The 27,448-nt window shown below is 38.5% G+C and overlaps 1 protein-coding gene across 1 annotated transcript in view; it reads left to right on the top strand.

Annotated features, from left to right (window-relative positions):
- The window catches only part of klhl14.L (kelch like family member 14 L homeolog), a 55,673-nt gene extending 28,528 nt beyond the window's left edge, over positions 1-27,145 (top strand). Inside the window, exons 4-9 of the mRNA XM_018267966.2 lie at positions 16,743-16,832; positions 18,480-18,558; positions 21,143-21,333; positions 23,548-23,706; positions 25,247-25,404; positions 26,679-27,145. Coding sequence (XP_018123455.1) covers positions 16,743-16,832; positions 18,480-18,558; positions 21,143-21,333; positions 23,548-23,706; positions 25,247-25,404; positions 26,679-26,819 — 818 coding nt within the window. The 3' untranslated portion in view covers positions 26,820-27,145. The remainder of the gene's footprint in view (positions 1-16,742; positions 16,833-18,479; positions 18,559-21,142; positions 21,334-23,547; positions 23,707-25,246; positions 25,405-26,678) is intronic.
- The last annotated feature ends 303 nt before the right edge of the window (positions 27,146-27,448 follow it).

Genomic DNA, 27,448 nt, shown 5'->3' with positions numbered 1-27,448 from the left:
ATGCCGACAAATTAATGCTAGCGAAACTTCTCCTGAGACACAACTTTGCATTTTAATGAATTAGCGTAGTGGTAACAAATGTACTCCTGGTGAAGTGTGGCGGAGTGTTCGCTGGCAAAAATTCACCCTTTGGAGTATCAAGATGTAAGGATCTCCTGGATTGAAGATAAATGACATAATATAACCAAGTGTAATTACACATTTCAGGGACCATCCTCTGATCCAGAAGAGATTAAAGTGAGCTGCAAAACATTTTTAGGGTGAACCGTGAATAGCACTTCTTATCTCAGGTCCCTGTCTAAAGTATTATTTCATTTACTACATATTAGTGTAAATTAATGTTAAATTAAAAGGGGATCCTTCACCCAAAAAAAAAAAATTCAAAATCCTATTTTATCACATTAGTCAAACAAAATGAACTTTATTTACATTATATAAATTATTTGAATCTTGTTTCCTTCAGTCTGGGAATTCATAATTATAACAAGCAGGCAGGAGCCATTTTGTGGACACTGTTATTAAAGGAAAACTATACCCCCAAAAGGAATACTTAAGCAACAGATAGTTTATATCAAATTGAATGACATATTAAAGAATCTTACCAAACTGGAATATATATTTACATAAATATTGCCCTATTACATCTCTTGCCTTGAACCACCATTTCGTGACTCTATCTGTGCTGCCTCAGAGATCACCTGACCAGAAATACTACAACACTAACTGTAACAGGAAGAAGTGAGGAAGCAAAAGGCACAACTCTGTCTGTTAATTGGCTCATGTGACCTTACATGTGGTTTGTATGTGTACACAGTGAATCTTACGATCTCAGGGGGTGGCCCTTATTTTTTAAAATGGCAATTTTCTATTTATGATTACCCAATGGCACATACTACTAAAAAAGTATATTATTATGATAATGGTTCATTTACATGAAGCAGGGTTTTACACATGAGCTGTTTTACTCAGTATCTTTTAATAGAGACCTACATTGTTTGGGGGGTATAGTTTTCCTTTAAGACAAGCCTTGTTTCATATCAGAATCTTGTTTGTGCACCAGAATGGGGGACCTGATGTCCATCCCCATGCACTGGCTACACCATTAAACGATGAAGAGAATGTGGGGAGAGCAATGACATCTAGGAAGTGCTGAATGGAAAGTGAAAGTAATTGTCTGCCCCGCCTCTATGCCTAAGGCGTAGAGGAGGGACAAGCAATATTTGATTGACAGCTGAGATTTTTAAATGTGTTTACAACAGCCACGAAAGCTTAAATAAAAAATAGAAATTGGATTTCATGTTTAATTAGAATTTGGACTTTTATTATACAGATTTTTGTGTCTGGGTGACAGGTCCACTTTAAATTGGAATATGACATTTTTCAAGTGCTATTCTCTCATCCAAGAGGTAATTCATGATTACTTTTCTCTAGCTAAACCTGGCCCTCCCATTTACAGCGGCCTGTCAGCCTGACCTGTCATTTTTTACAGACCTGCCCATCTGACCAATGATGGGTGATAAGCTTGATTATGCAGCATTCAAAAAAGAGTTAGAGCATTACCATACAATCTAAGGCAATGTAGAATGTTGCAGGGTTTGTACATGTTTGGGCGTGTGTGCATACTAAATGCTTTGTGTGCTCCCTCTGAATTAATTCACTTGAGGAATTGAAGAAAACCCCCCATTGCTAAGGCAATGATGTATCTCTTTCACTTTCATTATGTGTCCTTAATCAGAGCATGAATTCACACTAGACATCGCAATGCTTTATGCTTGGCTTCACCTGTTTTTGCTAAAATCTTCTGACATGATTAATTCTTCTTTAATGCTTTTGTCTTGTACTGGCAGCATTATTGTAAAAGAGACCAGCTATACATGGCTTTTTATGATTTGATTGGGCATTTATCTTGTCAATATGTGTGAATTATTTGCATTGCAGATGTCTGAACCAAATTGCAGAATGAAATTCATTTTGAATGAATTAATAGATTAGGTTCCATTTTTGTGGACAGTGTGCATCGTTGGTATGATCGTCATATAATGTAAGTGGAAGAGAACGCTACCCTTGCTTTTAATATTGTATGTGGCTGTCATTTTAGCTTCTCATTTTGATTAAGGATTAACATGTGGTACAACAGAGCAGTGATAGGCCAGCTGTTGTTCTAGAGATGGGTTAGAACCACAATCCCATGCCTCCTGCTGTTGCTATTTATTATTAAAGGGGTGGCTCATCTTTAAGTTAACTTTTAGTATGTTATGGAATGGCCAGTTCTAAGCAACTTTTCAATTTTTTTTTTCTTTTCAATATTTTTTTGTATCGTTTTTTAATTATGTGCCTTTTTCTTCTGACTCAGCTTTCAAATGGGGTTCACTGACCCCATCTTAAAAAAACCCAAATACTAATACTTATTGTTATTGCTACTTTTTATTACTCATTTTACTATTCAGGCCTCTCCAATTCATATTACAGTCAAACCAATGCATGGTTGCTAGAGTCATTTGAACCCTAGCAACCAGATTGCTGAAATTGTAAACTGGAGAGCTGCTGAATAAAAAACAAAATTACTCAATAACCACAACTAATAAAAATTGCAAATTGTCTCAGAATATCACTCTCTACATCATACTAAAAGTAACTCAAAGGTGAACAACCCCTTTAAGAATAAACAACGTTCAACTTATAATAAAAAAGATAATATAAGATTTAGGGGCAGATTTACTAAGGCTTGGGTTGTGTTTTCCACAAAATTTTGAGTTTTCTGGTTAACAAAATAACACAAATTTTTTGAGATTTATTATACCCCGACTATGGAAATAGCTCGAATCCAAAAATACATCATCTAAAACCTGTCAAGGTCATGTAGGAGTCAATGGCAGAGGTCCCTTGAACCATTTGAAGATGTTAATAGCCTGCATGATGCTCGAGTTTTTTTTAGAGAGTTTTGGAGAGTTTTCGCCAAAAATCAATCAATCAATTTTCAGGTTTTGCAAGAATTGCAGAGTTTTGTCCATTTCAGTTTTTCTTAAATAAAGATCCATTTGAGTTGTGAGTTCATTCGAGATATAAAAAAACTCTGAATAATCTTGATGAATAACCCCCTTAATAGAGAATAAAGCATAGCTATTAATTGTGGTACCCAGGAGGCCCTGCATTGGGTCTGTTAGTACAGAGCTTCCTATAACTGAGGAGAATAGCACCAATATTGGTTCAAGAATTTACATTTTTAGAACGCACGCAGCAGAGTTCCTTGTTTGGTGGTACACCTGTGACATAAAGGTGAGATATTTGCATCAATCTTACAAAGTTTACTTTTGATATGAAGAACCTTGTATAGGATTTAGCCCTGGGCTTATCTATTCATGAAAACAGATCAGGGTCGAACTCATTTGTCTTCGGGTTCAACTTTAAAGATTGGTTAGTAAAGATTAGTTATGCAGATTTTTTATAATAGAAATAAAATGAGTGAGTTTTGTACATCACTGGAGAAGACCTAATTTAGCTGTACTGTGCATTCTAAGGACGATCATACAGAACTGCTATATTCCTGCTCCGTGATTAATGTTTCCAATAGTTCTATTTTAGAATTGGTGATACGCTTTCTACTCTTGCATAACAGCAAAATGCCTTTCACCCATGGGTAATTACTCGTTTTTAATGTAATGTGTGTATGTAAGATTAAATATATATAATGCAAGTATTGACTGGACTGCAGGTTTTGGAGACAAAAACAAATGCTTGAATGCGAGGGCCCTAGGAAATATGTATTGTTTGCTTTCAAGAGTGCCCAACATCTGAACTTCAGCCTGGAGTCAATTGTTTGTAGTGTAGAAATACATCTTTGTACAGGTATGGGACCTGTTATCCAGAATGCTCGGGACCTGGGGTTTTCCGGATAACGGATCTTTCCGTAATTTAGATCTTCCTACCTTAAGTCTACTAGAAAATCAAATGGGTATGGGACTCGTTATCCAGAATGCATGTAATTTGGATCTTCAACATAAGTCTACTAGGAAATCCTGCAAACATATAAATAAACCCAACAGGCTGGTTTTGCTTCCAATAAGGAATAATTATATCTTAGTTTGGGTCAAGTACAAGGTACTGTTTAAATAGTTTCAGCCTTCCCCCCTTGTCAAAAAAATCATCATAGGGGCCCAACGAATCCCCCCTGCTACACAACCTCCCACTGGACTCTACGCTCCCCAGTCACTCATGCAGCATTACTAGGAGGGGGGATTTGTAACAACTATAGAGAGCAGATAAGAGATGCTCTAAGATGTGTAGATGCTTAACTATCAAGAAAATCTTGAAATCAGGGCACTGTCTCATATGCCTGGCAATGCAAGCCAACACGCCTTTCACTGGGCTGTTAATATCCACTCAATAAAGTAACTAAAGACCTAATAAATTAAAGAAATTCAATAACTTTGTGCTAAAATTACTTATGACCACTCAATCTGTCTGTCCGAGATGAAGCAAATTATTTTTTGTGAGCTAATTATATTGAATTTTGCTTACACCAAGTAACTGAGCTAGTCGAGTTGTGAAATTTTGTGAATTGAGCATAATCACCTCTAATAAAAGGATGTTCGATTCAATTTATAGCGTGGAAAGAAGTCTGATTGTTGTATAATCTTGCTATGTTAAAATAAGTACACAAGGGTGCCTATTTATCTATCACCCATATTATGAGAAAAACCTGATAGATTTGCAAGCAATATTGTAACAGCCATTATACTGATCTTTGTGGCTACACAGCCTGTAAAACAAACACTGTTACAGGTGGGAATAACAATATTGTACCTCTACAAATACAGCTGAGAGCAAGGCATGCCATCTAGTGACAACAGCAAGCTACCACACCACATTACTTACATGTTGCAGCTTTCAGAGAATGCCAGAGATATAAGCTGAGGATCAAGAAAGTTTTGTTTTGCTTTTATGTTATTTTCTATTAAACATGACAATAGAATGCATTTACTTCTCAGATGCTACTAAAATTTCAATGACCAGTATGTATTTCTGTACAAAACTAATCTTTTAATCGTTAGCACAACATATAGGGGGTTATTTACTAAAATCCGATTTTATCTCCTTATTTCAATAAATAAAGCTCGACCAAAATCCCATCCCTGATTTTTCCTTATATATTAATAAAATAACTTGAATGAATGGGATCGCTAAAAAACTCAATACAATGCCGAAAACCCAAATTGTACAACTTTTCTCCCAAATCGCATCAAATTTTTTAAGTTTTTGCCCAAAAACCCCAAATTTATCGGATAATCGGGCAAAACCCAGCGCAGACCACAATATCTTCAGATTGGGATAGGGACATCTCCCATTGATTTATACATGACCTCAACAGGTCTGAGATGGTGGATTTAACGATTCAGGCTTTTTGCAGCATCGGGACATAATAAATCTAGAAAAAATTTAGATTTTTTTTCCACTAAAATTTTTGCCCCAAAAAGCCCGACCAGATATTGTATGATTTAGGAATGAAATCTTTTACTTTTGCCATCTTTAGTAGAAAAAAACTGTCTAACATTTCAGTGAATCAGGGGATAGGCTACAATGGAGAGTAGTGTTTCCATGGTAGTGCCACTATCACCCCTAGTTGTGATAACAAAGACCGAGTAAACCGATATCTGATGTACCCTTAAAACGTTGTCTGCTGTGTTTACAGTTAATAAAGTCCATAAGGTTTTAGCACACCGTAGCACCATGTTCAAACCAGATGCTGCTAAAACTGCCACTCTGTCTCTTGGGGCCCTTTACATCTATTTATTTTATCAGCCAGTACCCTGAGTATGCTTTAAAGATATTTCATATACCAACACAGCCTACAAGAAATGAGGATGAATATTAGCCCCCCTGTGTGCTTATAATGCTTTGCTGCTGGCTAAAGGCTAGATAGCCCTAGGCTAGACATACCTGAGTGACCTTGATAAATGAATTGTGCCAAGGCCATATCAATGAACTACAACACACTGACTCTTGACATTACTGGACCTTGGCTTTACTTCAATATTAAAATGCAGAGTGGTCCTAACCAAAACATAATTTCAACGGGCCACTGTTACTGTTAGGTATTCTGTTTTCCTTAATGATACATAGTAAAATAACTGAAAAAAATGTATCTAGGAATAATCTACCTTATGCATAGTCTTGCTATACCATCAGATATTCAGCAACCCTGTTTTGGTAAAGATTCATTAATTAGGGATGCACTGAATCCAGGATTCGGTTAGGGATTTGGCCTTTTTCAGCATTCGGGCAGATCAGAATCCTAATTTGAATATGTAAATTAGGGGTGGGGAAGGAAATTGCGTGACTTTTTGTTACAAAACAAGGAAATAAAAAAATGTTTTCCCCCTCCTACCCCTAATTTGCATATGCAAATTAGGGTTCGGTATTCGGCCAAATCATTCGCGAATCATCATTCGGTATTCGGCCGAATCCAAAATAGTGGATTCGGTGCATCCCTATCATTAATACAGACCTATAATGCAGACAAATGTGCAGCATGAACATCAGATGCTCAAATGTATCGAAAGCTTTGTCTGTTCTACATGCCTCGGTAGTGTGCCCATTACAGGTCTGTCACGTCTCCAATTATAAGTGCAGGTATGGAGGCTAATACCTGGATAAGGGATATTGCCATCATTTGGAGCACTATGCTTTAAAGGGGACCCGTCACCCAAAAAAATTATTCAAAATCCTATTTTATCAGATTAGTCAATTATTTGAATCTTGTTTCCTTCAGTCTGAGATTTCAAAATTATAGCAAGCAGGCAGCAGCCATTTTGTGGACACTGTTATTATTATTGGATTTCATGTTTAATTTGAAAAGGACTTTTATTATACAGATTTTTGTGTCTGGGTGACAGGTCCACTTTAAAGCTAGGGATGCACCGAATCCACTATTTTGGATTCAGCCGAACCCGCGAATCCTTTGCGAAAGATGCGGCCGAATACGGAACCAAAGGGGGAAGGTGAAAACATTTTTTACTTCTTTGTCATGCGATTTGCATATGCAAATTAGGATTCAGATTCCATTCGGCTGGGCAGAAGGATTCAGCTGAATCCGAATTCTGCTGAAAAAGGCTGAATCCCGAACTGAATCCTGGCTGCCTTCAATACACTACATTTTATCCAAATAATCCACATTTTAAAACAATTATTTCCGTTTTCTCTGTAATAATACAGTACCTTGTACTTGATCCCAACTAAGAAATGATTAATCCTTATTTAAAGCAAAACCAGTCTGTTGAGTTTATTTATATGTTTGCAGGATTTTCTAGTAGACTTATGTTGAATATCCAAATTAAATGCATTCTGAATTAAGAGTTCCATACCTGAACAAAATAAAAGCAAATCAGTCAATCAAGAAGAGCTTTTCATATATGTAGGAGAATATAGAATATAGCAGTGCTGTATTTTGTAGTTTTCTGGATGACATGTTTGTGGATAATAGACCTATACCTGTAAACGCATGCACTTCCTCTCTGTCTGTGAAGAGGGCTGATTAAGCAAAGTTAGAGAATGCTACAGATCAGTTTTTTAGAATTCTTACATGAATTAAAGGCTGGTATTCCATACTGGATAGAATGGATTCCATCACATCTGAGCTCCCAAGATCTTTAAAGGGATACTGTCATGGGAAAAAAATTTTTTTTCAAAATGAATCAGTTAATAGTGGTGCTCCAGCAGAATTCTGCACTGAAATCCATTTCTCAAAAGAGCAAACAGATTTTGTTATATTCAATTTTGAAATCTGACATGGGGCTAGACATACTGTCAATTTCCCAGCTGCCCAAGTCATGTGACTTGTGCTCTGATAAACTTCAATCACTCTTTACTGCTGTACTGCAAGTTGGAGTGATATTAACCCCCTCCCTTTTCCCCCCCAGCAGCCAAACAAAAGAACAATGGGAAGGTAACCAGATAGCAGCTCCCTAACACAAGATAACAGCTGCCTGGTAGATCTAAGAACAACACTCAATAGTAAAAACCCATGTCTCACTGAGACACATTCAGTTACATTGAGAAGGAAAAACAGCAGCCTGCCAGAAAGCATTTCTCTCCTAAAGTGCAGGCACAAGTTACATGTCTGGGGGCAGCTGGGAAATTGACAAAATTGAATATAAAAAAACTGTTTGCTCTTTTGAGAAATGGATTTCAGTGCAGAATTCTGCTGGAGTAGCACTATTAACTGATTCATTTAGAAAAATTATTTTTTCCCATGACAGTATCCCTTTAAGCAAGAAAAACCAGTGATAAATGTTCCCCTTCACCAAGCAATAGAGGACAAAAGTATACTCTGTAAAGCACTTATATTTATATTTACACATAATAGTTAGGAACCTCCCCCCTCCCCCAATCAGGGTCAGACTGGCAGGACACCATTAAAAAACATGGTGGGCCCCGCCGGCCCAGACTGACTATTGGCACTGCCCCCGACCTCCCTACCAGCCCCCGCTCTCGGCCGGAAAAAAAAGGTACGTGTGGGGAGTGGGGAACCAGAGGGGGGCCTGAGGTGTCTAATGTATCTTCGCTCCGGGGGGGGGGTGCCGCCAACTAAAGCAAGATATAACTCTTTTTAACAGAAAAGGGATGTTTTCCTCAATAGACAATTCTGCAAAATACTAAAATTATAATTCTATATGTTCACATTTTTTTCAATTTAATCAAAATGACACTGTATCCCTAACGTCCTTTTTGCTGCTTTGAGGATATTTGCAGGCACTACAATATAGTATTTTGATGTAAGTAAGCTGCCTGAAAAGATGTTGTTGGTGAAGGGCCTCTATAAAGAAGCGGTATGAGTTCTGAAATCCGTCTTGAAAGCGCCTCTTCCTCACTCTCTCACTCCTTCCTTGTAAAGTGACCTTTTTAAATGGAGGGAAGTGGGCCTAGATGACAGTCATGATAAATGCGGTCATGATCACTCAATAAAATAAGGCCCAGTGCATTTGAGGATAAATCAGTGGAATGTACAGCTCCACCTGTCTGTCTCCATCATTCATTTACACTGTCACTTTCACAGTGCCTGATGGATCACAGTTGCTGTAAAATTAGACAGCCTTTAATCTCATTTCATCCTGATTAGCTTCTCTTTACCCTTTCCCTCTAACTCACTGACTGACACGCTAGAAACTCATATACTGTGCTGTGTTTCAGGATGGATTACAAAACTTCTCTTTAACACCTTAGACACTAGCTCAGCACTACTCCACGCTCATCTTTTGCAGAAAATCATTTAAAAAACATGCTAAGTGGGCCAAAACAACCCAATTCATTTATCTGTTTCTAAGGCCCCGCCAGGGCAAAAGGGATATTTTCTTATAAAATACAGGCTGATCAGCTGTCCTGACACCCATATCATTAGTTAGCTCTAAATAGGCAGACTAGAGATGAGTTTTTTATTTATGCAAGGTAAACTGATGTGCTACAGCCCAAACATACTTTAGCTTCCACTCACATGATGCCTTATTGTACATGATTAAGCCTTTGCTCCTTGTGGTTTTTGCTGTTATTGCAGAATACGAAAGCATAAGAAAGATACTGTAGATATTGTAGAGCTTGTTTTATAATTTAGCTTTAAAGGAGAAGGAAAGTCGTTTAACACTTGGGGGTGCCAAATGTTAGGCACCCCTAAGTGAATGTATTTACTTACCTGAAACCGGTGCTCCTATCAGCAAAAAACTGCACCGGCCCGGAGTTATTCCAGTGAGCACCACGGACCGATCCTCTTTCGGCTTCTGCTTTCTTCACGCGATTGCGCATACGCATTAGAGTGAAAAGTCGATCTTTAACTAAAAATTCGGCTTTTTCATTCTACACCACATGTGTCTGCCCTGGGAAAGAAAGAAGAAGCAGGAAGTGATCCGTGGTGCTCGCTGGAATAACCCCGGGCTCCCGATTTCAGGTAAGTAAATACATCCACTTCGGGGTGCCTAACATTTGGCACCCCCAAGTGCTAAACAACTTTCCTTCTTCTTTAAAGGGTTGATGTTATGTAAAGAATAGATTGTAAGCTCTTTGACATGCCTGCACCTACCTGCTGCTGGAGAAAACTGGGTGTAGTGCATGGTGATTGCTGGCAGATATGCAGAATATAGTGCTATGCTGTTCATGAGCCTGCTCCTTTGCTGCTAAATTGCATAAAGGGGCAGCTCACTTTTAAGTTAACTGTTATAATGTTATAAAATGGCCTATTCTTAGTAGCTTTTCAGCTGGTCTTCGTTTCTCACAGTATAGCTGAATTATTTGCACTTCTATTCTGCCACTTCCAGATTTTAAATGGGGGGTTACTGACCCTAAAAATTAATGCTCTGTGAGGCTACATTTTTATTGTTACCTTTTCATCACCTATCTTATTAGTATCAAGTCAATTTCTCATTCATATTCCATCATCTTATTCAAACCACTGCCCGGTTGCTAGGGTAAATTGGACCCTGCTGAAATTTCAACCTAGAACACTGCTGAACAAAAAGCTAAATCATTTTAAAAAACAAAAAAACCCCATCAAAACGAAAAAAAAATGAAGACCAATTGCAAATTGTCTCCTAATATCAGTATATACATCCTACTAAAAATTGAATTAAAGGTGAAGTACCCATGCATTCTTACTTTTCATTAACAATTGCATTACAACAGTTTAAATTTGCAACTGAGCAGAGGACTACAATTTTTAATTTGTTTCAGAAAACAGTGCACACATGAGCAGTTGCACAAGCATCAGCCTTGTTACAGAAAAACAACAATGGCGGGTAAAAAATAGAAAATAATATGTATATGGTGGACACTACACAAGCAACTTAAGCTCCTAATTGTCTTTACAGGGACCACTGTGTATACAAAATAGTATCTGCCCTATTGTAAATGATAAGGATATTAAAAGTCCATTAACAAGCAAAAAATTATTTTAACATACTGTTGCACAAAACCACAGGCAGGGGCGTAACTACAGAGAAAGCTGTCCCTGTAATTGCAGGGGGGCCCTGGACTGTAGGGGGTCCAGTAAGGCTCTAATTAATGAACAATTTCAATATTTGCAATTTCAATATATCTCGGTAGAATAGGTCAATTTGCTAATGTTTTGGAGCCTACATTGAATTTGCTGTGGGACCTATTAACATCTAGTTATGCCATTGACCACAGGTTGAGTGCTTTTGTGTAGGTCATGGAAATTCAAGTTTACCTTCAATATCCTAATGTTTTAATGTCAATGTTTGTAACACACAAGTTCCAGTGAGTGGTATGGCATGACATCACTAAGCACTGATGACATAACAAGCACAGATTATATAGTGAATAAAGTACCCCCTCTTGCAAAATACAAGGATATTATAAGTTACTGAGGATTTCCATGACCATATAAAAGCACGAGACCAAAGGTTTTTATACAGGTCATGAAACTCCGAGGTGACTTCTAATCATATTTTGCAACACAAGTTTCAGTGAGTCATGTTGAAAGTAATGACATCACTAAGCTCCGATTATAACCGATGACATCAATTAGCACCGTTTATAAGGATATAATACACAAAAGCCATGAATATCTTGTAAATGATATCCTTATAAACGGTAAGTTCTGATGTCATCAGCTATAAATGGTGAGTTCTGATGTCATTTCTGTCACATGACTCACTGAAATTTGTGTATTATAATAAATAAAGTACTCCCAGTTGTAAAATATGAGGATATTAGAAGTTACCTCGTAGTTCCATGACCTGTATAGAAATCTTCGGCCTTGTGTTTTTAACTCCTCGGTAACTTATAATATCCTTATATTTTACAAGAAGGGGTACTTTATTCACTATATAATTTACAGGATATTCATGGCTCTTGTGTATTATATAGTGAATAAAGTACCCCCTCTTGTAAAATATAAGGATATTATAAGTTACCGAGGAGTTTCAAGACCATATAAAAACACGAGGCCGAAGGCCGAGTGTTTTTATACAGGTTATGGAACTCCAAGGTAACTTCTAATATCCTCATATTTTGCAACTGGGGGTACTTTATTTATTATAATACACAAGTTTCGGTGAGTCATATGACAGAAATGACATCAGAACTCACCGTTTATAACTGATGATATCAGAACTCACCATTTATAAGGATATAATTTACAAGATATTCATGGCTTTTGTGTATTATAATGAAACTTGTGTATTATAATAAATAAAGTACCCCCTGTTGCAAACTATGAGGATACAGAAGTATCTGTACTTGTGCTTTTATATGGTTATAGAACTGCTCGGTAACGTATAATATCCTTATATTTTACAAGAGGGGGTACTTTATTCACTATATATATTATAGGATGTTTGTGATTATTTCTTGTTCCACTTGAATACGTGCAAAGTCAGAAGTGACCCCAGATGGAGGGTGCCTTTTGCGCTGCCCTCATAAAGCGTTAAAAACAATTCCCCTCTTTAGCAGCTCGCGACAGCCTCGCTGACTGATAACATTCTGGGTTTTGAAAGAAATCATTTCAAATGGAGTACCTGTATGAGAGTTTTATGAATCCTCCTAGTTCCCTGCCAAGTTTAGAAAGCCTGTAGCATCAAAATGATAAAAATTATCATTAAACATTCCATATTGCACTGCTGCATTTGCAGGAGGGAGATAGTAAATCAAGCGAAATGAGAGATATATAACGGGGAAAAAAATCCACATGTGAGTTCAGCTCTTTTTTTTTTATTTGGCAGAAGTTTATAGAGAAAGAGCTGGCCCTGTGTCATATTGATTTCCCACTGCACTGGTTTTCTAACTGCTCTGTTGATCCGTGTCCAGCAATAAATTCCATGCCTCAGCATGCACATTGCTTCCCTCTTTGTCCTCACCTAGATTTAAGGTGTCCATTTGATGAGATGAGCAAGGACATCATTTTCTGACTAATGCTCCAGCCCACTCTGAATGATAAGAGATCTGTGCATTTGTATGTCCTAATGGGTGTGACATGGCATTTATGATGATACGACTGCTCTGCCATGGCTAAAGCAATGCTAATAAATTGAATAATATCGGATTCTACAGGAGTGAATGGAAATCCGTGTAAAGAAGATTGCTTCGAACATCTTAAGCCGAATGAAAATTATTTGTCTTGATGATGTTTACATTGCACAGGAAAATTGTGCGGTGCTCTAGCGATAGTCTGTGGAGGACTGTTCCAAAAGGGAAAAAATATCATTAAATAACATTAACGCAGTACAGACAGGACAAACATTGCTTTTGAACACTGAACCCCCCCGGCACATCTCACAGCAAACGTATGTGTGAAAAGAAAATGTGATAATGGTCTAGTTGGAGTAAAATGTTTGGAACATTGCGAGTTCTTCTTTTTGTTCTCAAGGTTTCTCGAATCTGACCTTATTTAAGAAAGTTCTCGAATGGATTAATTGTACCAAAGAAAGTAAAGGAGAAATAAACCCTAGAAACGAATATGGGTTGAAATGTCATATTTTATATACAGAGCTTAAAGAGGTGGTTATATGTTATGGCATGGCTAATTCTAAACAACTTTTCAGTTGGTCTTCATCATTTATTTTTATAGTTTTTTAATTATTTGCCTTTTTCTTCTGACTATTTTTAGCTTTCAAATGGGAGGGGGTCACTGACCCCATCTAAAAACAAATGCTCTGTAAAGGTACAAATATATTGTAATTGCTACTTTGTATTACTTATCTTTCAGGCCCTCTCCTTTTTATATTCCAGTTTGGATCCTAGTAACCATATTGATGAAATTGCAAACTGGAGAACTGCTGAATAAAAAGCTAAATAACTCAAATTCCACAAATTATAAAAAAAATAAAACCAATTGCAAATTGTCTCGGAATTTTATTCGCTACATCATACTGTGGGGCACATTTACTAAAACTCGAATTAATCTGAAGACAAATCTGACCAAACTCCCGTCAACAATTTGAACTCATTCAAATCAATTTGAATTGAATGATTGACGCTCCGAAAACTTGATTTTATCGAGTTTTTACTGTGAAAACTCTTTTTCGGATTATTGGACAAAATCCCAGATGACCTCGACAGATTTGAGATGGAGTATTTTTGGATTTGGATTTTTAGCAGCTTTGGGGTACAATATATCTCAAAAAATTTAAGTTTTTTCCCCCACGAAAAATTTGAGTTTCCCCCAAAAAACCTTGACTCCAAAAAAATCGAGGATTAATAAATGGGCCCCTAAAAGTTAACTCAACCCCTTTAATGCACCAACCTAAAGGTCAGCATCTCTATAACAGTTATAATCCAGGTTTTTTAAATCTGTGCACAGGAGTTTCCCATCTTGGATTTTGTTAGGAGTGTCAGTGATACTGCACATGCTCAGTGGGCTTTGAGCAGCTGTTGAGAAGCTAAGCTTATGAGGTGTCACAAATCATCAAGCCAAAAATGAGGTTTCTCTGTAATAGAATCTGATGCTACAGGGCTGATTATTGCAAATTGCGCTGGTTTCCGAGCTGACATGTGAGAATCTGAATTAATTACTAATAAGCACAATACAATCAGTATTGTGACCAGGGCAATGCTCATTCCCCTGCCCCTACATCGGAATCACATTTCTTGGGGTCCAGAGGGTCCACAACACTATTTCAGAGAGCGCAATTGCATTGTAAAGTTACCAGGAGTGGCTTTCTGCTGCCCCTGGTAACTCATGGAGCGCTGCTGTCTCAGGGGATTTTTAGAGTCCTGCGTGGAACCAATTTTTGAAACCCGTCCCGGACCCGCATTCTTACCTGCTTGGACCCGCTACCCGCAAGTGCCTTATCCTCAACCTGATCCACTACCCACTGACCATCAAAAAACAGGAAGTGCAGTCATTGTAAACTGGAAGTGACATCATTAGAAGTAGGCTTGGTTAGAAAAAAAGTCTTTAAAACATACGTAAAGGAGTAATTGAGAAGATCCACAACCCGACTCGTGACCTGCAAACCCACAGAACCGCAGACCTGCGTCTATACCCGCACATGAAAGTTCTACCCGCAAGTTACCTGACCCGCTACAGGACTCTAGTGAGTTTCTCAACTCGCCTCATTGGCACAGTCATTCCATATATTCAGTATAATGTGCTTCAGTCCCTAAGCTCAACATGTGTAATGAATCCGCAAAAAATAAGATGGGGAGCTACAGGGGCATCTTCAGACCCACAGATCTTCACTGATAAAGGGCTGTGGTTGCCTTGCACTATCTGCAAGAAGATGCAAACTGCACTGGGGCAGGAACCAATATGAATGATGTATATTCCCTAGTACTACTGAATATGTCTGCAAGGAAGCAATTCTAACCACTGAAAATGGTTATTTATTAAATGGAAATTATGACCACAACTGGCTGTTTGGGTTTTATTATGATAATAATATCAAATGGATCATTTAAAGTATCATTAACGTGCTTACCGTGTTTGTCAGTGTTCTTTACGGACATGTTTAGATACTTCATCTCTGGCACAAAATTGATATGTGTAAGTTCTATAGGGCAGGGCACTTAGATCTCTGCATGTACTGGCTGAAACTGACAACATTATACAAGGACAAATATTAAGTTACTTATCCATGTTATAAACAAGATTTGGTTGCGTCAGCTGCTGCATCCACATGTTTTAGACCTGATATTCTGTATAACGTCACAATATCTATAGCCATGTTCATCCACTTGAATATATAGACTAACAATTCATTTGAACAAGAGAAGAACCTTTTGCTTCATCAGGTCTTGAAAATACATAGGGGCAAATTTACTAAAGGGTGAAGTGGCTATCGCTATCGAAAATTCACCAGCGTGACGTCATTTCGTTACTTTGCCGATTTACTAACGGGTGCTGGCGTAAATTCGCTAGCGGAGTGGACCTACTCTAGCGCTACTTCGCACCCTTACGCCAGGCGAAGTTGTGCTCTGGCGAAGGGACGTAACTACGCTAATTCACTAACTTGCGCATTTTACTGAACATTACCTCTTGCGCCAGACTTGCCTTCGCCACCTCAGACCAACTGAACTGCAATAGAGTAGATAGGACTTGCTTCAAGTCCCAAAAAACACAGGCGTCTTTTACTTTTTTAAGGTGATAGGCTGAAAAATATCGTACATTTTTTTAGGGTACCCTCCTTCCCCCCTACATTTCCTAGCATATGGCACTTAATTTATACAGTGGGCACATGTATAGGGCAAAATAACAACTCTATTTTATTTTATGAAGCTTTCCCAGGCTTGTGTAGTGTAATGTATTTGCTGCTACATATACGTCCATTGTACTTTAACTTGGCACCGTATGCAAATTAGGCATCTCTATCGTAACTTCACTTTGCTTGACGAATTAACGCTAGCGCAATTTCGCTACCTTTCGCCTCCGTGAGCAGAACTTTGGATTTTAGTGCGGCGCCCTGCGAAACTTCGACTGGCGAAGTGAGGCAAAACAAAGGCTGGTGCAACTTCGAAGGTAAGTAAATTTGCCCCTTAGACCTGACAGTGCAACTTAGACTTGACGAAGAGAGCTAGGCCTAAAATGAATTGTTAGCCCAAGTAAAGACAAAAAGCACCATAGAAAAAAAATAAAAAAAAGCACCCAAGTTTGATGACATTCTAAATGCCCACTTGCCTCCATCTGATCTCAGGTTTGTCTGTGGACTTTGTGATTTGCTTTTGATTACATAGTAAAAATATCGGTGTATATCATGTATTCCTTGTAAAGTGAACTCATGTATTTTTTTTCTGTTTTACAGTTATGCCATACAACAGCGCACATCATTGTGTGGTAGAAGTAGAGAACTTCCTATTTGTGTTAGGAGGAGAAGATCAGTGGAACCCTAATGGTGAGTTCCCTATACATTTGTAGTGCAATAGTTAGCTTCAGATAGGATATATTCATAAATGATATCATATCTCTGTGTGTGTGTTTTTAATCTAACCTTTACAGTAGAACTAAACCCTAAAAATGTATATGTCTAAAAATGACATATTTTATTTACTGAACTTATTGCACCATAGTAAAGTTTCAGCTTGTCAATAGCAGCAATGATCCAGGACTTCAAACTTGTCACAGGGGGTCACCATCTTGGAAAGTGTCTGTGACACTCACGTGCTCAGTGGGCTCTGAGCAGCTGTTGAGAAGCAAAGCTTAGGGGTCGTCACAAATCATCAAGCAGAAAATGAGGTTGGCCTGTAATATAAGCTGATGCTACAAGGCCGATTATTAAATTCTGATGCTAATTGCACTGGTTTCTGTGCTGCCATGTAGTAATTATCTGTATTAATGTCTAATAAGCCTTATACTGTGACATTTATATTCTATGTGTACTGTATATTGTGAGTGGTTCCCTAAGCTCAGTAAGTGACAGCAGCACAGAGCATGTGCAGTGAATCAGCTGAAACAGAAGATGGGAGCTACTGGGGCATCTTTGGAGACACAGATCTTTACTGCTAAAGGGCTGTGGTTGCCTTGGTCTGGTATAGAAGCCCAAAACATAATGTCCAATTTTAGCTACTTCTTTCGTTAAGCTTTAGTTCTCCTTTAAGAGTCCTTTTTCAGAATGTTTAATCTGTGATCTAACCTTGTTATATCTTACAAGTCAACTCATGGCACTGCACAGATCAATGCGAAACCTCTTGCTTGATAGTACTTTTACTCTAGCACTGTAGATTCTATGGCCATCAGTCCCTAAGGTGGTAAAGTCAATGTTTTACATAGTAGAGTATGCAACAGATTTGATTTAAAACTACAGTTACTTTTTGTTCTAAACTAGAACTGATCAGAAAATCTTGGCACTTATACTGTATATGTATTTGTAAAATCAAAATGCCACCGAGGGGTTGGCGAAAATAGAGTATTTTGTGCTGTCATACATCAACAAAGGTTATTTTGGCAATTAATGTGACAGAGGAAGCAAGCATGAAAGTTTACTCTCAAGCCACAGCTCGTAAAAGTCAAAGTCTGTATCAATGAGCCATGCTTATTATTTTAATTTTGTAGGTAATGTTTAAAAAACCTTCCTCCATGGATATCAACTTTAAAGAGATATTGTGACTTGTTAGAATTGCTCCCTTTTTGCTGGACCCCTTGCTAACACCCCGTGTAATTGCCCACCCATTATGGTTTATGTAAACATGATATATAAGTCAGTTAGCCTGGGAATTCACATAAGCTCTAATATTTCCTTCTTATACTGGCTGTGCAATTGAGCTAACTGGCCTTGATTCAGTTTGATCATCCAAGAATAAGGTTACCTTCATAACTATCACTGCACTTCAGCTGCTTTATATGCACCCATCTTAACCTTTTCCACAGCCCCCCGCCCCTCATACTGATATTACATCCAGTGATATATTATAACTTAGGCTGGTCATAGTCCAAAGGCTTTGCTTGTACTTAAAACAGAAATATAATTCACATTTTTGCATACCTTTGTTGAGAAAATCGGTCCAACATATTCTGACATTGCAAACATTTTCATCTTTTGCAGGAAAACACAGTACAAACTTTGTAAGTCGTTATGATCCAAGGTTTAACAGCTGGATACAACTCCCACCTATGCAAGAAAGGTAATGTATTATACTCTTTCAAATTCGGTATATTTTTATTCTTGTGCACTTGTAAAAGGTAGACTGCAGGATCACAGAGGTCAGACAGATTATAACAAGGTCAGACAAAGTATTTTTCCTCAAAGGAGGAACCTACAAGGACCCCAAGGTTGCCCATGTAAATACCATACCGTCCCAGTCTTTATTTAGAGTGTGGCAGTCAACTAAATGTGTCAACCAGAAAAAATATTGAGTCCAGACTGGGCTCTGAATTTAAGGAGCATAGAAAATTCCTGTTCAACTCCAAGGGTACTTATCTAGTGCCCTGCAGCTCCGTTCTATCACAAGTTGAAGTCTCAAAGCTTTTGTAGAAGAGATATGTGCCATATTTGCCTCTGACTTGCAAAACATCAGTTTGGGGTCACTTAGTGGCTATATGTACTATATTAGCTTTTGTTTGTAAGGATATTGGTGCTATCAGAGAAATATTTAGTGACTGAACTGAAAGACAAGTAACACAACATAATAACAATACAAATCTAAGCACACATTCAATGTGTTTTCACTGACCCTAGCTACTTTCTAAAAAATTTAATTGCAGCTTTGATAAAGGCAAAGTAGTAAGGTCAATTCATAAATCAAAAAATAAAGACTTTTTTGGGGGTTTGATTGGATAATGCAAAGATGCCAGAATTTATATAACATTTGATGGAGTCGTACATACAGCAGAATCTGTAAACTTTCATGTTGTACCACTTACATAGTACTTTTACTCTTCCTTGGATAAAAGAAAAAAAAAGATAATTGGATGAAATTCTGATGATGTGGTCCTTTTAGTAAATTGGAAACAATGACCCTTGAAGGACCATAAGGATAGGGAATGTCAAGATAATTTATTATTGTTAGGTACTGATTAGTGTAAAGCAGAGGAAAGTTGCATATTGTGTTGTATTGGAATCTTATGACAGACCATGGAAACATAAAGTCTGGATCTTCAGCTCTTGATGAATTACTGATTCCACCATGATGACACAAGCTCAGTTTATATGATATGCTGACAGTTGTAGAAAACAATGTACATCAGTATCTTGTCATGACACAAATGAAACTTTAGGCTAGTGCAGGGGCAGGGGTACCAGTGGACTTTTAGCTGGTGATCAGTAGATCTCAACAAACAGCTTGTCTAATTCACCCTCATATTTCATTCTTTTCATTCAGATATTTATTATGTTATGGTTACATAAGAAATTGTTGTTTGTTAAATATTCATTTTCTCATAAATCATTTATATCAAAGGTATCAATCAATATTTAAGTAATATTTTCCATGGTAAAGAATCCTAACAAACTTTTATGGATGTAGATCATAATGGCAAATCATGACTTAAAATAGACCTCGCATTAGTAAAGTATGGGCACTCCTGGACTAGGGCCAGGCGGTACAGAGGATTGCGGATTCTCCACAGGCCTGAGGCCCTGCTGCTCCCCTTGTCTTCTGAAGACAGGGCAGATTTTGGCACAAAGTGCTAAATGTCGCATTTCTGCACCAAAATCCGCTGCATCGGCCTGCAACTGAGTAGAGACAATGCTTCTGGGTGCAGCGGGAGAGTGGATTCTTGGCCTGTGCAGAAACGTCTGGCCGTAGCCTTAAGGTGGCCATACACGGGCCGATAAAAGCTGCCGACAGACCGTGTCGGCAGCTTATTGGCCCGTGTATGGGGGCCCCCGACGGGCTTCCCCGATCGAGATCTGGCCGAAAGTCGGCCAGATCTCGATCGGATGGGATTAAAAATCCCGTCGGATCGCGGCCGCATCTGTTCGTTGATGCGGTCCCGCGATCCGACCGCCCGTTTGGCGAACGCTAGGATCCGATCGTTGGGCCCTAGGGCCCACGATCGGATCAGCCCGATATTGCTCACCTCAAGGTGGGCATATCGGAGGGAGATCCGCTCGTTTGGCGACATCGCCAAACGAGCGGATCTATCCGTGTATGGCCACCTTTAGGCTATGGGCTGATTCTTGGTCTTCGGATAAACATAGGCCGAGAATCAGCCCCTACTCTTGAATTAGCCCTTTATCTGCACCTGGAGCAACTGCTTCAGTTTTGGGTGCAGGCACACAGAGAGTATTTTATAGTTGAAACATGTGAGGATGCACTTCATGCTGGCACAGTGGCTTTGGGTGCAGATGCAGAAAACCCCTGATTCAAGTTTAGGGGCTGATTGTTGGCCTGCGTTTAAGCAGGTAAAGAATCAGCCCCTAAGCTTCAACCAGCTTTTTGATAAGCCTGCAACTGGAGCCACTGAGTCAACCGGGGCGCAGGCACACAGAGCTGATTTCTGAGTATTTGGTGTCTATTTTCTGAATATATTTTGGTGCCGACATCCACTCTGGGTTCCTGCACCTGGGCCTACGCATTGGACAGGCTTATCAGAAAGCTGTTAGGAGCATAGGGGCTGATAACCACAGGTAGAGATTCCAACATGTGTGGCAATACACAAACAAAATGTATATCAGCTTTCCATCTTCCTGATAACTGACCCTGTTGCACTGACTGAGATGGGGTACATGCATATAGATTATTCTGGAACTGATTTCTATTCCAGGAGAGCAAGTTTTTATGCGTGCCGTCTAGAAAAGCACCTCTATGTCATTGGTGGAAGGAATGAAACGGGCTACTTGTCAAGTGTGGAGTGCTACAACTTAGAGACCAATGAATGGCGATATGTGTCCTCTTTACCACAGCCCTTAGCAGCGCATGCCGGAGCAGTACACAATGGAAAAATCTATATTTCTGGTATGTATCTTCCATTGGGATTTGCAAATGAATCTATTCCTCCAAGGTTTTGTAGATCTGTGAGGCTTAATTGTATAGTATACTGTATATATTTGTGTTCACTTCTCTTTGCACTATTACATTGGACCCCTTACATGAATGCCTGGCTCGGTTAGAGGAGAAAAACTTATCTTCAATAAATATGGCAAGTTTCAGGCTGCGGTAGTTTTATCTTCGCACCAGACATGCAGAAAAGTTATCAAGACCTTAAGAACTACTTAATGCCATTAGCCCATAAAGCATGGGATGTGTGGTCTACCTAGAAAGAAAAAAAAGTCTTCAGCACTGTACTAACAGATGGCTCACTCTGCTATCCTTGTGATTCAGGAACTGTAACATTAGCACTTCTAATCAGTGGAGGAGTTGTATTACTCTACTTTGTAATGTTGCCGCTCCATTACTTTTAAATCTATCTATTGTATAATAATTACTACACTTGAACTTGTTCCAGGTCCTCTCACATCTGAGTTAGCTCACGAGCAATGGATACTATGCTGGAATTACTTTTTCAGTAATAAGGCAGCAAAATCTACATACGTGGGCACAATTGATACTTCCCCGTACCATGCAATGCCGTTGGCAGTCCTTCTGTGCTTATTATTATGTGTTATTATGTAGAAGTACAGCTGTGAAATATCTGTGCTAACACTTTATTACTTAATGTTGGTTGATGTTATAATAACAAATTCAAAATGAGCCTCTGTGTGTATTCTTGTATCATGCATAGTTTTTTCCACTTCAGATATACAGGCACCTGTAATCCAGGACCTGGGGTTTTCAGGATAAGGAGTCTTTCCGTAATTTCAATCATCATACCTTAAGTCTACTAAAATATATTTAAAACATTAAGTAAACCCAATAGGATTGTTTTGCCCCCAATAAGGATTCATTATATCTTAGTTGGGATCAAGTATAAGATACTGTTTTATTATTGCAAAGAAAGAGGAAATATACTTTTACATATTGAATTATCTGATTAAAATGGAATCTTTGGGAGATGGCCTTCCTATAATGTAGTGAGGGTTTTCATATAATGGATCCCATATCTGTATATATACAGTATACTTAGTATATTAGTGTCTCAGGTTCATATTATTATTGGTATAGATCGCTAGGATTGGTCATCATACCCGGGTACCACAAAAAATGGTAACAAAAGTCCTTTTCTTCACTGGTCTAATATCAGAATCCAGTCTACCTTAATTCTTTTATATTACTGTCAGTATAACGGGGTTATTTATAAAAGGGCAAATGTTTTTTATACCTTGAATGAACTCACTTGAATGGTATCTTATTTAAGAAAAAACTTGAATCAGCGAATTTGGATTGAGAAACCCTATAACTCAAGTTAATTGAGTTTTCGGCGAAAAAAAGGGTGGAATTTATCAAGTTTTTGGGCGAAACCCTCTAAAAAAAACTGGGACATCATGAAGGCTATTAACATCTTCTAATGGTTCAAGGGACCTCTGCCATTTTTTTCTACATGACCTTGACAGCTTTTAGCAGGATTATTTTCGTTTTTTTTTTAACCTGAAAATGTGAGTTTTTGCCCATAAAAATAGCCATGAAAAATGAAATTTACGGTAGAAAACACAACTTAATAAATAAATCCCAAGTGTCATTGTATTTCACCTGCAATAACTCAACTGCATCCCTGTGCTTTTCTGTGCAACGATTAAAGGAGAGTTGAACCCCCTTTCTAATAAAAACCCCTACCCCCTATAGTCCTTGCTCCCCCCCCGCACAGGAGTTAACACAAGTAAATACCCCTAAGCCGGTAACTACCTCTTGTTGCAGAGTCAGCGCAGCGGACCTCACGGGGGCCATCTTTAGCCTCTTCGGTAATCTCAGTAAGGATTCTCTGTATTGGCGCATGCACAGTTGGAGCATTTTCCCGGTTTCGCTACAACTGCGCATGTGATGAAAATTACTGAAGTGCCGGAAGAAGACCCGAAGATTACCGAAGCGGCTAAAGATGGCCCCCGTGAGGTCCATTGCACTGACTCGGCAACAAGGGTTAATTACCGGCTTAGAGGTATTTACTTGTGTTGACTTCTGTGCAGGGAGGGGGGACTATAGAGGGTAGGGGATTTTATTAGAAAGGGGGTTTAGTTCTCCTTTAAATACAGAACTCAGAATGAAAACCTTTTCAAATGTCCATACTTTTTTTTGCAGGTGGTGTTCATAATGGAGAATATGTCCAGTGGTTATATTGCTATGACCCAGTCATGGACGTCTGGGCCCGAAAACAAGACATGAACACTAAGCGGGCTATACATGCTTTAGCTGTAATGAATGATCGTTTATATGCAATTGGTGGCAACCATTTAAAAGGTCAGTTTAACATATTCCTATTTGATGTATAACACCGTGCTGCTCTCTTAATGTGTTTAAATGAGCATACTACTGAGTGTGAGGAAAAAATGTATGTGGGTTTAACCATAGAAAGAGTTTCAGTTGAAAATGTCTGAGATTTATTTCTTCCTCCTCTGTGACAAATGGTAGGAGTTTTCCAGTACTTTTCAGAGGAGAGTACACGCAGCTACTCTGAGAGTCACTGGATTCACAGCGCCACTTTATTTTAACTGTGTAACCAATACCCTGGCTGCTAATTTGGCAGTAACTATGGGGGCAAACAGTAATGTTAGAATCACAGCAAAAAAAGGCTCATTAAACACTCAGCAGGCGAAACACCTACAATTGACCCATATGCCATTGCCCTTAAAGGCTGCGATAAATAAACCTTGCTTTACACCTCCCTATATAAACCGTAAAATTGTAAAAGTTTAAGCAAATGTTTTTATGCTGAAACTGCTCTCGTTTATACATTTTTGGATGTTTATTGTCACTGAATACAGCGATGAATCATTTGGCTGCGCCTGTCACAGAGATATATATATATATATAAAGAATATAAAGTGTATATGTACATAAGCTGCATTAAAAAGCAGTTGAATAGAGATTTATTCAACTACACTTGACTTTCTAAAAAAGCATGAAAAGTACACGTGACCTTTGGGTTTGACATTTCTATGAAAAAAAGACACAAAATCTATAGACTATTTCTTCTGCCTCCAACGGAATCCGTCTTCTGAAAAAGTCAAGGAAATGTGCAGGGCTTTTAATTTAAGTGATCATATACTGATATTTGGGGTCTCATAATGATTATCATTACTGATGCTCTTTGTACTCGGAAGGCTAGGACCAGACAGGGCTGAAATCAGCCTATTGAAGATCTGCTGATTTCAGCCCCTCACCGCGAGCAATATCCTCTTCTGTTGCAACTGGAACCCTTGTATCGGCTCCGGCACAAACACCCGTGGTGGATTTTGGCTCAAAATGCAACGTTTTGCCTTTCTTTGCCAATATATAGTGTGTTTGCACTGAAGCAGACACAAGAGTTCCAAATGTGAAAGAAGAGGATATTGCTCACGGTGAGGGGCTGAAATTGGCCTGTGGTTTTCATTCTGGTCCTAGCCATAAGGTACCTGCTCTTGTAATCAGCTGAAGATCTGGGCCACCCCAATTCCAACTGTTTTTAAAAGCACATGCAGTTAAATCTTTACATTAGAAGGTTAGAGATGAAGCAATCATTCCCCCAGTACCCTGAGTACCCAGTGGTGCCTTCGAATCAAGGCAGTGAATAGAATGGACTCTGATTAGATCTCATGAGTGGGTTTTGTTGGTTTGTTGTCCTATCATCATGCAGTGATGGACAGTTTGCATATAGTTCACATCAAATAGACTATTACAGCTTTAAAGGGTTTTTACATAAACATTTTTTTTCCTTGTCTGCTTAAACAGTTTGTAAACCCTGTGGCTCGTTTTAAAATATTCGGTTCATACAACAGTTGTTTGAAAATGTGCTCGGTAGGTTTCTCCCATCTGGATGTCATGCTTGTGGAGTGTTATGACCCAAAAGGAGACCAGTGGAATATTCTTCAGACGCCCATTCTAGAAGGCCGCAGCGGACCTGGATGTGCAGTACTAGATGATCGCTGTTACCTTGTTGGAGGCTACAGCTGGAGTATGGTGAGTGCTGTGTCTGGTGAAGAGGTCACGTTAAGATTCTATACGGGATCATTTACTTTTATTTAAATACACATTTAATTTCTTTGTTCCCATAACTAGCTACAGCTCGTGGGACTCCCCTTTCTAGATTTTATCCAAGTGCCATCATTTAGGGGCCAATTCACCAAGGGTCGAATATCGAGGGTTAATTAACCCTCGATATTCAACTGGGAATTAAAATCCTTCGACTTCGAATATCAAAGTCGAAGGATTTTAGCGCAAATAGTTTGATCGTTCGATCGAAGGAATAATCCTTCGATTGGACCTTCCCCATAGGCTAACATTGAGTTTGGCAGCTTTTAGATGGCGAACTAGGGGGTCGAAGTTTTTTCTTAAAGAGACAGTACTTCGACTATCGAATAGTCGAACGATTTTTAGTTCGAATCCTTCGATGGTCGAAGTAGCCCAAAAAACACTTCGAAATTCGAAGTTATTTTACTTCGAATCCTTCACTTGAAGTTAGTGAATCGGCCCCTTAAAGAATTAGAAGGTGAGAATACTGTGTCCATCACTCTCATCATGCCTCAATTGATGTGATTGGCACAGCCAGCACACCTCAACATGGAGACAGTGCTACTAATGCAGTGCAATGAATTAAAATACCATCTGTAAATCAAAGCCGAGACTCCTATCAAAATCCAAATTTATCTCATTATTTTCTGAAATATACTCAGACCAAATCCGCATGGGTTATTTCCCTATTTATCAATATATTTTTTCCGAAAAATTCCAATTTGGGAAAAAACTCGAAAAACCCATGAAAAGATTCCGCCCAAAAAATCTGATTTTTGGCGGATTTTTGCCTGAAAACCACAAAATCTTCAGATTATTGCAGGAAACCCAGCGCAGATCAGGATATCTTCAGGACTTCTCCCATTGATTTATATACAACCTCGGCAGGTCTGAGATGCTGGATTTTCAGTTCAAGACTTTTTCCATGTTTGGGGTATAATAAATCCCGAATAATTTCAGTTTTTTATAAAAATTCGTATTTTATAGTAAAAAAAGCCTCAAATTTTTCAAGTTTTTGGCATTCGGATTTTAATAAATAAACCCCTAAAGGTGCATCTCCCTTATACCACTGCAATCAGACTTGCCGGCATCACTGTAGAAAACGTTTGTTTCAAATGCAGGAAAGACAGTTAGTAGTTCAGAATAGCCTTTTTTATATGATTTTTACAATCCAAATCAGAACTGATGTAACTGAAATACTTCATTGTTCTTTCTTGTTTCAGGGTGCCTACAAGTCATCCACCATTTGTTACAGCCCTGAGAAAGCAAGCTGGACTGAGCTGGAGGGGGACGTTGCAGAACCACTAGCAGGCCCAGCCTGTGCAACTGTCATACTGCCAGCTTGTGTCCCATACAACAAATAACTGCCAGCCACAGCATAATGACTTTAATCTGTCAGCATTGAATTTACCATTTAGTCAAATGCATCCTACCATTGTCAACTGACATCTCTTCAGCCCACTGCTGGCTGGAACAGGTACAGACACAGGTGTAACTTATGTTGTTAAAACTGTGTCTTGCACTATCTGGAAGTAAGCCTTATCTTGTCTTACCCGTCTCCCATTATACAGTAGGTGTACAGAAAACAAATGCGTCTGGTGTACAATAAGGGGCAGATTTATTAAGGGTCGAATTGAAAATTCAAATTCGAATTTTTTGAATTTTTTTTTTTGTGGTCAAAACTGTCAAATTTGATTAGGGAGTTATTCAAATTCAATTCGAGTTTTTTTTAAAAATTTTAATCCAATTTTCAAGATTTATCATGACCAGTTAAGAATTCGACCATTCGCCATCTAAAACCTACCGAATTGCTGTTTAAGTCAATGGGAGATGTCCAGGGATCAATTTGGAGCTGTTTTGCAGCCTTCCTGACATTCGAGTTTTTTTTGGAGAAAAAAACTCGAATCGAGTTTGATCGAATTCAATTAGAATTTTTTGGGTTGTTTCAATTCACATGTGTTTTAAAAATTAGATTTTAACAATAAGGGGCATA

This window comes from Xenopus laevis, chromosome 6L, assembly GCF_017654675.1.
Source record: "Xenopus laevis strain J_2021 chromosome 6L, Xenopus_laevis_v10.1, whole genome shotgun sequence".
Taxonomy (NCBI): domain Eukaryota; kingdom Metazoa; phylum Chordata; class Amphibia; order Anura; family Pipidae; genus Xenopus; species Xenopus laevis.
This window is presented reverse-complemented; position numbering and strand designations above follow the sequence as displayed.